At 39.3% G+C, this 15,027-nt stretch overlaps 1 protein-coding gene and 1 long non-coding RNA gene across 2 annotated transcripts; one reads left to right on the plus strand and one right to left on the minus strand.

The window, feature by feature from the left end:
• Positions 1-1,763: 1,763 nt before the first annotated feature.
• LOC117327861 (sulfotransferase 4A1-like) lies at positions 1,764-14,822 on the plus strand. Its single transcript, XM_033885068.1, has 6 exons — positions 1,764-1,845; positions 2,086-2,265; positions 2,571-2,882; positions 5,365-5,462; positions 5,743-5,929; positions 14,176-14,822. The coding sequence occupies exons 2-6, from the start codon at positions 2,094-2,096 to the stop codon at positions 14,289-14,291; spliced, it is 885 nt and encodes a 294-aa protein (XP_033740959.1). The 5' UTR covers positions 1,764-1,845; positions 2,086-2,093; the 3' UTR covers positions 14,292-14,822.
• LOC117327862 lies at positions 6,696-8,009 on the minus strand. The gene is made up of 2 exons (XR_004532744.1): positions 7,750-8,009; positions 6,696-7,202 (listed from the first exon to the last, which is right to left on the minus strand). It is a non-coding gene; the product is annotated as an uncharacterized LOC117327862 (long non-coding RNA).
• Positions 14,823-15,027: the final 205 nt, after the last annotated feature.

Consider the following 15,027-nt stretch of genomic DNA (forward strand, 5'->3'; position numbering starts at 1 on the left):
CTGTAATTTCGTTAGCTCAGATGGTCGTCCAACACCGAGATAGAATCAGCTAAATATCGTTTTTAAGGTTTACTTCAATAGTAGGGAATATTTCTCTACCTTTTTACTAGAACAGGTAGACTTAACATTGATTGAGAACAGAAACACAAAATCCCAGATTAATTCGATTCAATTCAAATCAATGTATTATTGGTGTAACGAATACGGTATTGAACCATGGTGCTATTGAAGTGTTGAGAGTCGCTACCACTAGCTAGATTATGACTAAGGGTGGCAAGCAGTAACCCAGTTGATTTAGTTGGTATTGTTTTATGTCTTGTAAACACATTAAGGCCATTTAAGGAGGAATTCGGCGAATGAGGAAAACGGACGGACTCTATCGTTACTTGACATGCTAGAAATAATTGATCTAGTTAATCATTGCGTTCTTCTGGACGAAACTTCACCAGCCTTTCTCGATTCTGCGACGTGCACTACAGCACCGGTAAATAACAGGTAAAACATCGTGTTATAATACTATCAGCATCGGGTGAATATATTTTCCATAAAATTGCTAGTTTAGGCAAAAAAAACAGAATACAGTGATTATGTTTGTCATACCAAAGTTATCGTCTTGTATCATCGTACAACAGTTCATTTTAAACATGTTATTCCAACATGCTGTTAATCAATAATGCTCATAGATGATACCCTGCATCAATTGTATTTCAGTAACGGCACAACGGTTTAGCTTCTATATATAAGAAGAGAAGGTGCTTACTAGTCCAAATCTTTGACTTACCTTAATCATCCTCAAACTCATGCTACCCTTCATGTAATAATACCAGATGACAAATCAATTGTATCTTAACACCAATGGCAGCAACTTAGGTTACCTTTACATCAAACGTTACTCTGTGGACTTCATTAGGTCAGTAATGTCATTGTCATTTTAAAAGAAGGAGTGCTGGGCTTGTCGCCCCCAGAGCAACCAGGACATTTCTAATTGGATAAAGTGTCATATTAAAGGATACAACTACGAACAGATGCAAAATTCATTGCCTTTCTTTTATGGACTTGACGCAAAACCGATGGATAGCTTTTCCCATAGAAGAAACCGAACAATATCAGGAGGCGAAACCGATAGCCTTCCTTATAGGGGTAACACTCAACGTCATGAGGCGGTAGACAGCCTAGGGACAAGCACTCAAAGACCAGAGGCGAACCCAATGTCCTATCTTCCGTGCAAACATCATTTGTTGTTGTTGTTGTTGTTGTTGTCGTCGTCGTTGTTGTTGTAATGTTAACTTGATTCATTTTACATTTGCGAAATCATGCCATACCTTTTCGCGTCCGATTGGGGAATTGAACCCTGACCGATTAGGAGAAAGGTAAGTGTGTAACCACTGAGCCACAACAAGAAGATGTTAAATGAAGAAGAAAAAGAATACGATGTCGCCTCTCACAGTAATAATATATATAGACAGCAGGAACTGTTAAAATTTCCTTACGTATAGGGAATACGTTTGTGGTACTTCGTAATATAAAACACAAAAGTTTGACAGAATAGACCACAAATTTCATCAAGTTGTTAAACATTTTATTGATATCAACATGTTTTATCATGAAATGATGACGATATTGCTGGTTCCCTGTGTATATAAATGTAAACCCTTTGAATAACCTTGAAGATAAAATAAGTCCTGTTTAAAATCTGGTTATGTAACGACATACTTAGACAACCAGATAATACATCGACAAAGATAAACACAACTAAAACACGGGGCCAAGGAAGGTATTGCAGCTCACGTCAGGGTGCGTTCTGCCATCGATATTGACACTTCATCGGATGTTAATAATTATCATGTAATGATTTTTATCAAAACCAAGGTTTGATGCTCCAAAAATCGTTTATCAATAACAATGGTTTGGATCGGGTGTTTAATCCTGGAAAAAAGTTTAGAACAAAAGCCAATTGATCTGTTCAAGTGGAAAGTTATACTTCTATCATACTGCTAGCAAACATTTCTAATCTTACAATTAGGATCGATATTATGTTGCTTACTTACATGTCATAACATTGTAACATACCGTTCTTTTTTCCAGCTGTCAACATGGAGCTTGTCACCATGGTCGATGAACAGGACAACAGGTATACCTTCAAACGGTACCAAGGATACCCGTTCAACAAAGAAGCTATTGGAAATGTTAGAGATCATCTGGATAAAATAGCAAAATGCGACATTAAAACCGACGATGTTGTCCTTTGTGTATTTCCGAAGTCTGGTAAATAACACTTTCACGTTAAATCAACGACAATACCATCTTTTTTCATCATTCTTTTCAAGTCTTATTGCCTTCTTCTCCTAAATACATTTATTCATAAGAACGTTGTTTTTTTTTATTATTATTAATGTTGCCCAGCAATCTTATTTCGTTATATTCTTTACTCTTTCTGGCCATTAATGTGTGTGCCTAGTCGCTCTAATGATTTTGTATTATTTATGTGGAATTTATATTTTATGATATCTCATCGAAATGAAAATATAAAAGTAGGACGGAGAATGTTTCTTATTCGTTGTATATTCAAGGTACACATTGGCTCTACAACACCGTGATGATGTTACGATCAGGATCATTGAAATATCAAGGAACACCTGTAGCAATGGAATTTCATGACTTTGATGAAATCGAGAAGATGCGGTCTCCGAGGACGTTCGCCTCCCATCTGCGTTTCCGGTTCCTCCCCGAACAGATGAAGCTCGGAAAAGGGAAAATTGTCACCATCACCCGTAATCCGAAGGACATCGTGGTATCTCTATATCACATGATGCAAAACATGGGCGATATCGGCTACCAGGGAACATTTGAGGGTTTTTTAAAGAGATATGTCACCGAAGAATGTAAGATTTATTATATCTTATTTTTGTTTATATATTTGGATTGTCGGGAGGTAACACACTTGTCTTTCACCTAGATAGCCTGGGTTTGATTACCCTATCGGACGTGAAAGGTATGGAGTCGACGACCACGTTGGTTTTCTCAGGGTACTTCAGTTTTCTCCCACAGTAAGACTACTCACATTGCATTCATATGAAATTATTCTTGCGTCCATTATTATATATACCTGCGTCCATTATTATATATACCTATCTCATCACCTGTAATTTTGTGCCTAATGACATTTACCTTTCTCAACACCTGTTCCTTTATACCTAATGACATTTACCTTTCTCATCACCTGTTCCTTTGTGCCTAATGACATTTACCTTTCTCATCACCTGTTCCTTTGTGCCGAATGACATTTACCTTTCTCATCCCCTGTACCTATATGCCTTATAATATTTACCTGTCTTATCACCTGTACCTATATGCCTTATAATATTTACCTTTCTCATCACCTGTACCTTTGTGCCTAATGACATTTACCTTTCTCATCACCTGTATCTTTGTGCCTAATGACATTTACCTTTCTCATCACCTGTTCCTTTATACCTAATGACATTTATTTTTCTCATCACCTGTACCTTTATGCCTTATAATATTTACCTTTCTCATCCCCTGTACCTTTATGCCTTATAATACTTACCTTTATCATCACTTGTACCTATATGCCTTATAATATTTACCTAACTCATCACCTATTCCTTTATGCCTAATTACATTTACCTTATCACCTGTTCCTTTATCCTAATTACATTTACCTTTCTTTTCAACTATACCTTTATACCTAATGACATTTACCTTTCTCATCACCTGTTCCTTTATACCTCATGACATTTACCTTTCTCATCACCTATTCCTTTGTGCCTAATGACATTTACCTTTCTCATCCTGCCCTGCAGGTAGGGCGTAAGAATTGTGCCTGCTGCCCCCATTGCATGATCATAAGAGGCGACTAAATTTGGGATCTTATCTTTTCTCTTCTTTCTGAACAACTTTCTTCTTCCCTGTGAGGAAGGCTTTGGGTTCTGTCCTCTGGCCGAGACATACCAGAGTCATTAAAAATGTCAGTTGCTACTCCTGCTAAACGCTCAGCATATTAGGAGTGGGACGACTGGTTCGCCCGTTGTCAGTATAATGTGACCGGGTGGGGTGTCCTGCTGGGTGTCTTCGGCAGTATGCTTCAGTGAGGTAGCACTATAAATCGGCAAAAGTTCCGGCCTATCACGAGGAAACTGAACACGAACATACCGCAGCCTCCCGAAACACACATTCGCAGTCACCACACGCATGGGAGGCCGTCCTTAAATGACCTTAGCTGTTAATAGGACATTAAACAAAATTAACCAAACCAAACCAAACCTTTCTCATCACCTGTTCCTTTATACCTAATGACATTTACCTTTCTCATCACCTGTACCTATATGCCTTATAATATTTACCTTTCTTATCACCTGTGCCTTTATGCCTAATTACACTAAATATAAAATTAAATTAAATTAAATATAATATTTACCTTTCTCATCACCTGTACCTATATGCCTTATAATACTTACCTTTCTTATCACCTATACTTTTATACCTAATGACATTTACCTTTCTTATCACCTGTGCCTTTATGCCTAATTACATTAAATATAAAATTAAATTAAATTGAATATAATATTTACCTTTCTCATCACCTGTACCTATATGCCTTATAATACTTACCTTTCTCATCACCTGTACCTATATGCCTTATAATACTTACCTTTCTCATCACATGTGCCTTTGTGCCTTTGTAACATTTACCTATTCTTCGTCCACAGTTCGCCAGTTTATCTCTAGTTTTAGACATGAGAGATTTCTCTGTCAACCCCTAGGGTATGACAGATTGCACGCGCTAACCTTCTAATCCGGAGGTACTTTTTAATGACATCACAAATAGTTCCCGCGTTGTTATTTAATGTTAAATATGCATATGAGACACAGAGTTTTATGAAATGACAAGATGTACCGTCGGTAACATCAGAATAGTATCACTGATACCTTATTTCAGTGTCTGTTTGAATAAGTATTTTGAATTGATTTTAGACCTTGCTTTTTTTGTGTAATGACATTTTGGGGTTGTGATGGGTACTTCTTCAAATGAGGATATTCATGAGCTGACCATGTACATTTGTTTACAAACATGCCTTGACCACCGATTTCATATGCAATTATTTGAAGAGGTGGGAGTAAAATAATCATTCCCTACCTAGGGAGTGTGACAAAGAAATCTTAACCCTCGGGGAAATACATGAATGTCTAACCCTCGGCAAGTGTCGGGTTTGACATTCATGAATTCCCCCTAGGGTTGAGATTTCTTTGTCACACCCCCAAGGCAGGGAAAGATTTTATTAATCATACACTTTTGACAAAGGCGTGTACAGACTTCATAATTTGCTTTGTTTCCATATACAGGTTTCATGGGAAATGGTTCCTGGTTTTCTTGGATAAAAGACATGGAGGAATGGAAAAGTCCAAATTTGTTTAGCCTTTCATACCACGACTTCAAACAGGTGAATATATGTTAGTTAGATATTTATGAAAGTCGGGCTGCTTAACAGAAAGTTCCCTCACGTCACAAGCTTCAATGTGGACTAAATATAGATGAAGTGATCCGATCATTGATGAACACCGACTTTGATTGACCTTTGCTATGTCGAGGGCATAAACACAGCACAGCCACAGTTAAACTGACAACAGACAAAAATATTTTGGAGCATTTTCCCTAATACTACTAAATTGTTTTCAATAATCCAAATTGCATGTGTATTGATACAACTTTATATATTACAGAATACATATGAGAACGTGGTTAAGTTAGCCAAGTTTCTGGAAGTTGATCATGATGAGGAGTTCTTACGATCAGTCTCACAAAGTGTTCAATTTGACAACTTAAAAGAAAGTCACAAAGTGTCGACTCCACTAGGTGACCGATGGAAACATCTTTCTGAGGGTGGACGGCTACCAGTATACAGGAAAGGTACATTGTCTGACTACACATATCTATAAGTAGTCCTGGTGTTAAAGAAAACAAATTGTCCTTATTTACGACAGAAATTAAACTAGTATTGAGATCACAAAAAAAAACATCTGAGCATCCGTTAAAAGTGTTAAAAGTTGTGGTCAGTTAATCTAAAATAGAAAATCGTTTGCCACATAAACGTTTTTTTTTACAAATGCAAAAATTATTCCAGGTGAAGGTATTCCTGTTTACAGCGTTTTTCTTCCATACATAGTTTCAAAATATGTTTATCATAATACTCCTTCAGCACACCTTCTGTAATATAATTAATGAAGGAAATAACACTTAGTTTTACATACATGTAGGTATGAGATAATATAGCATCAGTAGGCTACTTAATCTGCGATAGTTCTTTAATTCTACTATTTATTCGTTGGACGAATTGCAAATAATGGACGGGTTTGTTTGCAAAAAAAAATATGTTTATCATAATACTCCTTCAGCACACCTTCTGTAATATAATTAATGAAGGAAATAACAGTTAGTTTTACATACATGTAGGTATGAGATAATATAGCATCAGTAGGTACTTAAATCTGCGATAGTTCTTTAATTCTACTATTTATTCGTTGGACGAATTGCAAATAATGGACGGGTTTGTTTGCAAAAACTTGATGGCAATCAGTAGATTCTTATCATTACTGTTTGACCATAGTCACTGTAACGTGGGACAAGCGAGGTTGTTCTCCAGTTGGGGAAAAGAAAACTCAATAACGGATATGTACAACAATAGTAAATTTATATACTTATATACACAACACAACACAAAATACAGCAAGATAACTACAAATGTTCATGTCACACTCTCACATCTTACACACACTTAACAATGTCTCTGCACATGTCTCCTATGCTCCAGAAACCACTAGGTGGAGATCAGCTGCATATATATAGGACATCAGTCTGTTGGTCTGATGTTTACCCACGTGTGGCAATATCCTATAAGAAAAATCACAGACTAAATAACACTTTGTCTGTCTGCACAGCCTCCTACACGGACGGCTGATATCATCGAATGAATGATGAATGTAGATATATTGTCAATCACTGACAAATGAGAACCCGCCGTCAGGTTTATCTGGGTCTCCATGATTCGGCAAACGGTGCCTTGTCCTCAACATAGGGCTTTTATTTACTGAAGTCCAGTATGGCAGCATCTGGTCCTGTAATATGACTCAGGCGGTTTTGACCATCCGGCTTCACCTCGAGCTCTCTCCAGTCCACATTATTGCTGCGGAAACATAAACACACTTGCTAGACACAAATACACAACCACGCATATTGCTAATTTATATAATATTACACCTACTTTCAAAGTATACATTTCAAATATTATTTCTAAAATGTATCATGAATACCATAAATATGACATAAATAATGAATACAAGTATAGGAAATGTAATATTGACACTTTTTACCCCGAAAAAGTGCTGGTCCATGTATCAACTTAATCATACAAAAACTAACCGTACGATCCCTATGGGTTTCCATACAATAAAAATTGACTAGCACTGAAGTTTTATAAAGTCATATAAAATATACAAATAACCTAAATACCTTCCAAATATCTAATATACATGTTTATATTTGGAAGTACGATTGAACAAATGTATATAAATAAATTACAAGTTACAAATCAGTGAACGATATGCATGATTGGACCGCACGTTGACATAATGCATGAACAACATTCCAAGGTAAAATAACCCCTATTTACACAAAATAAACGATGATTATCCAATATATATATAATTACTAACTGATAAAACAATACTTACCACAGACTGTAAGGTTTCTGTGCCCGTATAATGTTAAAATATCTCAAATGCGTCGACACGGCCTGTTAGAACACTGTCATGGCTCCTGCTCGTGCGCGCTCACTCACCCTCTACGGAACATCCGTTACGCCATACAGATAGTAACAACACGTCACAATATATACAGACACATATGACAAATATACAAATACAAGCGATTGTGACAATATCCCCCTGCCTAAGAAAATGGTACATTTTACAATAACTCACATCGCGTAGATGACAGGTAGTTTCAATCCAGGTATGAAGTCTCCTAAGTACGACTCTAGTAGTCAGCTCCAACATTGTCGCTTCCTTTTATAGCACAGATTCTGAACCTGTATTGCTGGAGAATAAGAGCCCATCGCATTAATCTTCCATTGGCTGTTTTGGATCGCTGCAGGTACACCAGGGGTTGATGATCCGTTTCAAGAAGAAATTCTCTACCGTAGATGTACTGCTCAAATTTCTGAATCCCCCAAACAATAGCAAGGCATTCTTTCTCAACCACTGCATAATTCTGCTCTCTCTGTTGCAATTTCCGACTGGCATATGCTACCGGTAGTTTATTTCTATGTTCCTCTTGGAGTAGAACAGCTCCAATCCCCTGGTCAGAGGCATCTGTTCTCAGAATGAAGTCTTCATCCAGATCCGGAAGCTTCAAGATCGGTTGGGAGGTCAGAAGTTTCTTCAACGCATTGAACGATCTCTCCTGGCTGTCTCCCCAGATGACTTTGTGATTGCTTCCTTTCTTGGTAAGCTCTATAAGTGGTACCGCAACGGCGGAAAAATTTGGAACAAATCTCCGGTAGAATCCTGCCAAGCCGAGAAATGACCTCACTTGTTTCTTTGTTTCTGGACGCGGGGCTTCAAGAATTGCCTTTACTTTCTCTGGTTCTGGCAAGAGTCTCTGTTCTCCAACTATGTGTCCTAAACAAGGCAAACTCTTATGTGCGAGGAAACACTTCGTTGGTCGAGCTGTAAGTCCTGCATTCCTTAGTCGCAACAGTAATTCCTTGAGAGTGTCCAGATGTTCTGTCCAGGTCTTTGTATACATCAAGATGTCGTCGATGAAGTTCTCAACGTTTGCTATGCCCAACAGCAGCTTCCTCATCAATCTGCTGAACGTTGCAGGTGCATTGACTAAACCAAAAGGCATGACCTTAAACTGGAATAGTCCTTGAGGAGTAGAAAAAGCAGTCATCTCCTTTGCTCTGTCCGTCATTGGCACTTGCCAATACCCCTTTGTAAGGTCAAGCTTCGAAAAATAGAAACATCCGGCAAGTCTGGCGAAAATTTCCTCGGTGTTGGGCATAGGTTCTGCATCGAAGACCGTTACCTTATTCAAGCTCCTGAAATCTATACAGAACCTATTACTACCATCCTTCTTCTTGACTATAACGACTGGTGCAGAATATGGTGATGTGGATGGTTCTATAACATCCATCTCAAGCATACTTTCCACTTCTTCCTTGATTATGCTCTTCGTGTGAAAAGGAAGTGGGTATGGCCTAACTCTCACAGGATCATCTGTCGTTGTGAAAATGTCATGACTTGCTAGGTTGGTTCTCCCAGGTTTATCCGTCAAAACATCCTTAAAGTTCGATAGAAGCGTATCCACATCATTCCTCTGTTCAGTGGTGAGATGCTCAGAAACATTGACATCTTCCATTCCTTCTTTCCCTGCTCGCACTGGAAATGATTCCAACTCTCGATGACATTCTGGTTCCAACTCATCCTCATGCACTACAGCTGCGGTTACACAGCATAAAACTCCTCCAATACTTCCCGCTCCTTCCACATCTTTCTCGAAGTACTTCTTCAGCATGTTGACATGAAATGTCTTCTTCTTGCCTACCATGTCTACTTCATAGTCCATTGGACCTTTTTTCGCCGTCACACTGTATGGACCCCTCCACTGCATCAGCAGTTTGTTGGTTTTCCTTGGAAGTAGTATAAGTACTTTGTCGTCGACATCAAGCTGTCGATCCTTGGCTTTTCTGTTATAGTACTTCCGTTGGCTGATCTTCGCTGTTCTCAGCTGTTCTTTTGCCAGTTCACAGGTCTCATCTAATCTCTCACGAAGGTCCATCACATACTGATAAGTTGTTTTAACTTCGTCATCTGGTACTTCCTTCGTCCATAGTTCTTTCAAAATCATCATCGGACCTCTTATCGTTCTCCCATATAGCAGCTCAAACGGTGAGAACCCTAAACTCTCTTGGGGAACTTCCCTGTAGGCGAAAAGCAAGGCGTTCAAATACTTGTCCCAATCTTTTGGCCTCTCGGAACACATACGACGTAACATCTGTTTGAGTGTTCCGTTGAATCTTTCTACGAGCCCGTTGCACATGGGGTGATATGGGGTCGTAGTCAGGCGACGAATGGACAAAAGACGGCTGACCTCCCTCATCATCTGGGAAGTGAATTGCGCTCCTTGATCGGTTAGCATCTCCGATGGTACACCAACTCTGCTAAAGATGTCGACCAAGGCTTCTGCCACTCTCTCCGTTTCTATCCCTCTGAGAGCTACCGCTTCTGGATAACGTGTTGCGTAGTCCACAACGGTGAGGATGTAGCGATTCCCTCTGTCTGTTGCGGGTTGCAACGGTCCAACCAAGTCTACAGCTATCCTCTTAAATGGGGTATCGATCAAAGGCATCGAACCTAACGGTGCTTTGGTAATCCTCCCTTTTGGTACCGTTCTCTGGCACACATCACATGACCTGCAGTAACGAACGACATCCGATTGCAATCCCGGCCAAAAGAACTCTGTCAAGACACGGCTAGTAGTCCTCTTCGCTCCTTGATGTCCTGCCATGATCGAATCATGCGCTAGTTTTAGTACAGCCTGACGGAACTTGCGAGGTACCACCAACTGACGAAATGTCTTGCCATTTGACACCTTAGGGCTGTGGAACTTCCTGTACAGTAGACCTTTGTGATAGTACACCACTGACTTACCACCGTCGTTCCTGTCTACGATATTCCCATCATCAGCTAGCTTCCTAACTTTGCTCAGCGACTCATCATCCTGTTGCTCTTTCTTCAAGTCATCCACGTCCCCTACGTCTAACACATGAGACACCTTCAACGGTTTATAACCTTGCTGTCTTCGATGACATTGTGCCCTCGTCTCCACAGCTAGCATAGTCTCCTGGGTCCGTTTCCAGCTTCCATCTGGCTGATCAGGTGGTCTGGCCCCATCTACATTGCCAATTATCAAATCGTAAAGAGGAGTGTCAAGTACCCAAGCATTCACTGCTCCCGTAAGATATGGCGTATCAACTTCCACTTCAGCGATCGGAACTTGTATCCGGGATCCATCTGCTAAAGAACATAGCTGGTTCTTTTCCGTCATTTGCGTAGAATTCACCAAACTCCTTCTCACAACAACCCCACTACAACCACTATCTCGCAAGACAGTCACGAAGTGTTCTCCAATACATCCTCTTACTACCGGCATACTCGTAGCTACAGATAAATCAGCGCTGCAAGACTTACTCAGCTCCGGAGTGTTTGTATCAACAGCACACGACGAGCTATCCATAGGTTTCCATCCTTGGTTTTTGCGCTTTCCTCTTCCTTTCCCAGTTACAGAAGCCTGTCCCTTACTTACCACGGCTCTGGACTCTGTTGTCTGTATGTTGCCTTTCGTCTCAACAGTTCATGTCATTCCAGCTACCCGGTTTCCAGACTTCTTGTTTGGGCATTCAAAAGATTTGTGTCCTGGTTGGAGGCACTTAAAACATACTGGACCCTTCGCAAAAGAGTTTCCTTTCTTATCATTGGTCTTGATGTCCAAAGGGTTAGCGTTGTGTTGCTTGTCACCAGGTCTCGCCGGTCGTGCCATCATCACATTTGTCTTGGTTCCTCTTGCCTCGGCAAACTGATCCGCAAATCTCGCCATCTCTTGCATAGACTTTGGAACACGCTCCCTGAGAAATAATGCGAGATCCTTTCCACAGCAGTGCAGGAACTGATCCCTCACCATTAAATCCTTCAGATCATCATATGTCTTCGGTGTGTTCGTCATCTCAACCCATTTCTGCAAATATCCGTCTAACCTTATCGCAAATTGACAAAAGGTTTCGCCAGGCTCTGGTCTCTCTGATCTGAAGCTTTTCCGAAATCCCTCTTCAGTTTTCTCAAACCTCCTTAAGAGTGCTTTCTTCAGAGTATCAAAATTCAAAGAATCCTCAACTGACAGGCGAGTAAAAACGTCTAAAGCTCTTCCCTTCAGTAAAGCTCCTAGATTAGCTCCCCATTGCTCTTGCGGCCATCGTTGCGCTGATGCGTACCGAACAAATCGTTCTATGTAGGCGTCGATATTGTCCTTACCTTCCTCAAAGGATGGAAGCTTTGGTCCCCTAGCACCTCTAAACTCATGTTGGTGTTGAACGTAATCTGTCACATTGGTACCTTCTGCAGAACCCGCCTGAAGCAACTCCATTTTCCTTCTGTGTTCCCTTTCGGCACGTGCTTCCTCTCGGTCGTCTCGTTCCTTTGCTAACTTATCCAGTTCAATGGCAGTTCCTATTCTAATTTTCTCTAATTGCATTGTCTCTTCTGCCTCAGCTTTCTTCCTTTCTCTTTCTGCTTCTCGTTCATCTCTTTCTCGGGCTTGTTCTGACTTCACAAAACTCTGAAGCTCTGTATCTTTATAACCCAAATCCTTTCCAATCTCCGTCAACTCCTTAATAGACGTCATGGTGATGAACAAACAGGGGGAAACAATCAAAGAAGAATGACAAAATAAGACTACACACACAAACAGCACAGGGTAATACTTACCACACAGGCTCCGCTTTGTCCTTTGGAACTCCCGAGTTCTCGTACTTACCTGTATCATGTAGAACCGTCCAGATAAGTAACAACGGTAAATAATACTTACAACCCAAAGACAAATTCCTGTACCAAGAAATATCCCTAGGAATGTTTTTCTTACATTACCATCAAGCGTTATAGGTATTCTAATCCCTACAGAGACAAACGTGGCTTATCCCACCGCTGCCACCAATTTGGTAACGTGGGACAAGCGAGGTTGTTCTCCAGTTGGGGAAAAGAAAACTCAATAACGGATATGTACAACAATAGTAAATTTATATACTTATATACACAACACAACACAAAATACAGCAAGATAACTACAAATGTTCATGTCACACTCTCACATCTTACACACACTTAACAATATCTCTGCACATGTCTCCTATGCTCCAGAAACCACTAGGTGGAGATCAGCTGCATATATATAGGACATCAGTCTGTTGGTCTGATGTTTACCCACGTGTGGCAATATCCTATAAGAAAAATCACAGACTAAATAACACTTTGTCTGTCTGCACAGCCTCCTACACGGACGGCTGATATCATCGAATGAATGATGAATGTAGATATATTGTCGATCACTGACAAATGAGAACCCGCCGTCAGGTTTATCTGGGTCTCCATGATTCGGCAAACGGTGCCTTGTCCTCAACATAGGGCTTTTATTTACTGAAGTCCAGTATGGCAGCATCTGGTCCTGTAATATGACCCAGGCGGTTTTGACCATCCGGCTTCACCTCGAGCTCTCTCCAGTCCACATTATTGCTGCGGAAACATAAACACACTTGCTAGACACAAATACACAACCACGCATATTGCTAATTTATATAATATTACACCTACTTTCAAAGTATACATTTCAAATATTATTTCTAAAATGTATCATGAATACCATAAATATGACATAAATAATGAATACAAGTATAGGAAATGTAATATTGACACTTTTTACCCCGAAAAAGTGCTGGTCCATGTATCAACTTAATCATACAAAAACTAACCGTACGATCCCTATGGGTTTCCATACAATAAAAATTGACTAGCACTGAAGTTTTATAAAGTCATATAAAATATACAAATAACCTAAATACCTTCCAAATATCTAATATACATGTTTATATTTGGAAGTACGATTGAACAAATGTATATAAATAAATTACAAGTTACAAATCAGTGAACGATATGCATGATTGGACCGCACGTTGACATAATGCATGAACAACATTCCAAGGTAAAATAACCCCTATTTACACAAAATAAACGATGATTATCCAATATATATATAATTACTAACTGATAAAACAATACTTACCACAGACTGTAAGGTTTCTGTGCCCGTATAATGTTAAAATATCTCAAATGCGTCGACACGGCCTGTTAGAACACTGTCATGGCTCCTGCTCGTGCGCGCTCACTCACCCTCTACGGAACATCCGTTACGCCATACAGATAGTAACAACACGTCACAATATATACAGACACATATGACAAATATACAAATACAAGCGATTGTGACAGTCACTACAGTTTTTTTGTGTTTTTTTTTTTTTTTTTTCATTCTTTTTTTCTACTTTGCAGGGAATGTTGGAGAGTGGAAAAACATGTTCACTGTTGCCCAAAGTGAAGAGTTTGATATGTTATTCAAGGAAAAGGTAGAAAAACTTGGTCTCAAAATTAAACCTAGATTTGAGTAAGGAAGCCCTTTATAACATGTCGCCAAATATTGCCAATTTTTTTTATGATAATAATAAGAAAAGATGACCAGACAACATCCGCAGGATTTTAGAAAACTAATCACAGTTATCACAAAATATATTTGTGTCAGTGCCGATAATATAGCACAAGATGAGGAAATCGATCTTACTGACGATCGGAACGCTTTGCATGCATGCCCAATAGGAAGGCACATCATATATCCAAGGGAGTGAAATAAGGATGTAGAAGAACGTGCAAGATTTATAAGCGTTTCTTCAAACTCTGAGGAATAAGATACTGTTTAAAAGACATTATGTACTTGTTAGTTTTTGGATGAGCCGACTGATGTCTGAGAAACTCCAAATCATCACGCTGTAGACGCAATTAAACGCAAACAACAGAAACACTCCACAATGGACGCTTTTTAAGTTCTACAAGGTACTGCTATGTGTTAATCAGAAAATCTTATTGGTATTAATATATGTTATATGTAATTATGAGCTGTAAGCTGAAGTCAATAAAATGAATTGAACCAGTTTTTTTGCCTCTGTATCTTCCATGTAAGTCGTTATGGTCAATCAAACCTGTAACAGAAGGCATTAACACATAGACTTAAAAACAGAGTCTCAAAAGCAATTCATATAATTCCCTTCGGGCCAGGTGAGCTAGAAGCTGTGATGTGGTAACAGATATTTAACAAGATTCAAATACTAAAATAAACAAAAGGAAATAACT

Source organism: Pecten maximus, chromosome 5 (genome assembly GCF_902652985.1).
Source record: "Pecten maximus chromosome 5, xPecMax1.1, whole genome shotgun sequence".
Lineage (NCBI taxonomy): Eukaryota > Metazoa > Mollusca > Bivalvia > Pectinida > Pectinidae > Pecten > Pecten maximus.